This window comes from Beta vulgaris, chromosome 5 (genome assembly GCF_026745355.1).
Source record: "Beta vulgaris subsp. vulgaris cultivar EL10 chromosome 5, EL10.2, whole genome shotgun sequence".
NCBI lineage: Eukaryota > Viridiplantae > Streptophyta > Magnoliopsida > Caryophyllales > Amaranthaceae > Beta > Beta vulgaris.
Genome location: NC_079206.1, coordinates 9,574,746 through 9,577,340, shown reverse-complemented (window position 1 = coordinate 9,577,340; position 2,595 = coordinate 9,574,746). Strand labels below are relative to the sequence as shown.

The 2,595-nt window shown below is 33.3% G+C and overlaps 1 protein-coding gene across 1 annotated transcript; it reads right to left on the bottom strand.

Moving 5' to 3' along the window:
* Positions 1 to 813: 813 nt before the first annotated feature.
* LOC104892752 (transcription factor bHLH14-like) lies at positions 814 to 1,767 on the bottom strand. Its single transcript, XM_010678735.1, has one exon. The coding sequence runs from the start codon at positions 1,765 to 1,767 to the stop codon at positions 814 to 816; it is 954 nt and encodes a 317-aa protein (XP_010677037.1).
* Between the last annotated feature and the right edge of the window lie 828 nt (positions 1,768 to 2,595).

Sequence of the window (2,595 nt, the reverse complement as noted above, 5' to 3'; positions counted from 1 at the left end):
CTTGACCCCCTAAGGGGGAACCGCTAAAAGGGAATCCAACAACGCATCACACCCAACCATTACTTTCATGGTTAAACACAAAAAATTTCACTTAAACAAAAAAATTGCTCACAAACAATGAAATCAAGCTGCGTTGCTTGTTTCTTTTTACTCAATTTTGTTTTTAATTCTCTTTTACTCTCTCTATCTCTCTCTCTCTTTTTTTTTTTTTTTTTTTTTTTTTTGCTTCATCTCTTTCCCTTTCCGGATCTAACCTGAAGCTCTTGATACCATGTAGAAATTTTTAGAGGAGGAAAGAGAGAAACTTGGAGAGAATTATAAAGACTATATTATAATATATTTTTCATGTACTCACTTAATGAATAAACAAAACAACCTTTAAATAGGCATAGAAAGCACTACTAATAACATGTCCACTATGTAGCCCACTACTTGCTATCCCACTAACTAGACCATTATCTAGACCACTATTTGTTAACCTGCTAACTAATTATTAGCAACTAATTAATCCTAATTATTAGGAAAACTATTTGACTAATTTTGGAGCATATTCCAACAATATAATTTTGAAATTAATCAGTTAACTGACTAAATTAAAAATGCATAAATTAAGGAACTACTAAATGACGTGGTACAATTATCAATTCCTGTAATCTTGGCGTGGACAAATTCGTTGTTCTCAGTGCACGCTTTCTGTGACCTTTTTCGAAGAAGGCTATTGTAAAATTTTTACATTAAGACACCATAAAGAAGAAATTACTTTAGTACTAAATCTAATAAAGCCTTGAAACGTACTTGAAAGTTCATTAGAAGTCATGATTGTAGCTTCTGAAGTATAGTATTTGTTAACCCTTCTTTCGTCTTAATGAATTCATCAATCTCAGTTGGCTTCTCTACAATAACATTCTGAAGCACGATTTCCTCACTGATACTTGAAATAGTTGCGTTGCAGATTACCAAATTCAGATCTTTCAACACATTCATCAATTTTGCTTCAGGAAAACTCAAACCCCAAGATTGAGCTCTGACTACAATTCTTTCTCCTAGAAACTTTACCTCAACCTCAACTTTCACGGCCGCCTTACTGGTCGTAGCAGCGGAAGAGCTCAAATGAGTTTGACATTCAGATTGTTGAGGATGCTGCTGATAGTATAAGTCTGCAACTGTAGAATTTCTGAGCTGCAGATCTCTGAGCTTTTCCTCTACAGAAGTTATTTGGGACTTAAGCTCGTTGATGTACATCACGGCATCAGATAGCAAGGATGCTTTGTCCATCTTTGAAACATAAGGAACTACCGCACGTAGTGCATAAAAACGCTGGTTCAGCCTGTCCCGCCTTTGCCTTTCCGCCTCCACGTGACTGCTTCGCTGCATTGCAGGTGATGTATTGTCGCATCTGTTGGTGATAAAGTTGAACATACCACGATCACCTCTAGCACCAAATATAGAGTATGTTAGCTCAATCAAGCTCAAATCTTCCTTTATCTCAATCAAGGATCCGATTTCAATAACTCCACCTGAACTAATTGGTACAAATACCAGGGTTCTGATACCATGCATTATCGCTTCCTTGGCTCTTTGGCATCTCGAGTAGTTGAGCTTCCCATCGATACTAGTTAGCCACTGGTGCGTGGCTGAATTCATCGCTTGCTCGATCATAGATCCGGTGTCTTCAATGTCAAGAAATTTGTTTAGCGAGGTGGTGTAATAGGATAACCATTCTGGCTTTAGTGTCTCATGAGTATTTGCAACTGTAGGGCTTCTCATCAAGTGATGACCATCTGAACATACCAGAACACGACGACTGTAGTTGGCTGCAGTCGCCGTATTGCTAATTTGCCAGAGTAGTTGTTGTGCATGTACATGTTATGTTTTATGCACATGTTATGTTTTGATGATGAAAATTAATATAATATGTTATAGCATGAAAGTATGTAACAGTTACAACAGATGCATGAAGAAGAAAGAAATTGATAAACGAAGACTTTGAAGAAAAGAAGAATCAAGAATGAAGTTCGAGTTTATAATTTCTTAGAATAGTAACTTTAGATTCAAATGTAATAAGCTTAGTAATATGCAATGTGCTCAATAAGAAATATAAAGTTAATATAATTATTATCTTCTTTGAGTTAAGAAAGTAAATAATTATATTAAAATTATATTTCTATATAAAAAGGAAATAAGTTCTCTAAATCAGAAATCAAAAGGGATTAGGAAAATAAGTTTTTGATAAAAACCGGATTTTAATAAAACAAGTTTTTGAAAAAGATTTTTATAAAAATCAGTTTTTGATAAAAACGTGTTTTCTAAAGAAAAGATTTTCAGAAAACAAGTTTTTATAAAAACGTGTTTTCAAAGAAAAGATTTTCTATAAAAACAGAATTTTATAAAAACGTGTTTTAAGGAAAAAGATTTTACAAAAATCACGTTTCCTTAAAACGTTGTTTAAAAAGATTTTTTATAAACCAGATTTTCCAAAAGTGTTTGTAAAGGGTTTCATAAAAATCAGATTTTGTTTTGGAAAATACTTTTGAGTTGAAAGAAAATCTGTTATGGAAAAATATCTTTTTAGAATAAAGATAAAGAAGAAAAAGA

Bases quoted from the DNA above. Each gene is read 5' to 3' on its own strand.
- LOC104892752 (XM_010678735.1), bottom strand. From the start codon at position 1,767: ATGAGAAGCCCTACAGTTGCAAATACTCATGAGACACTAAAGCCAGAA.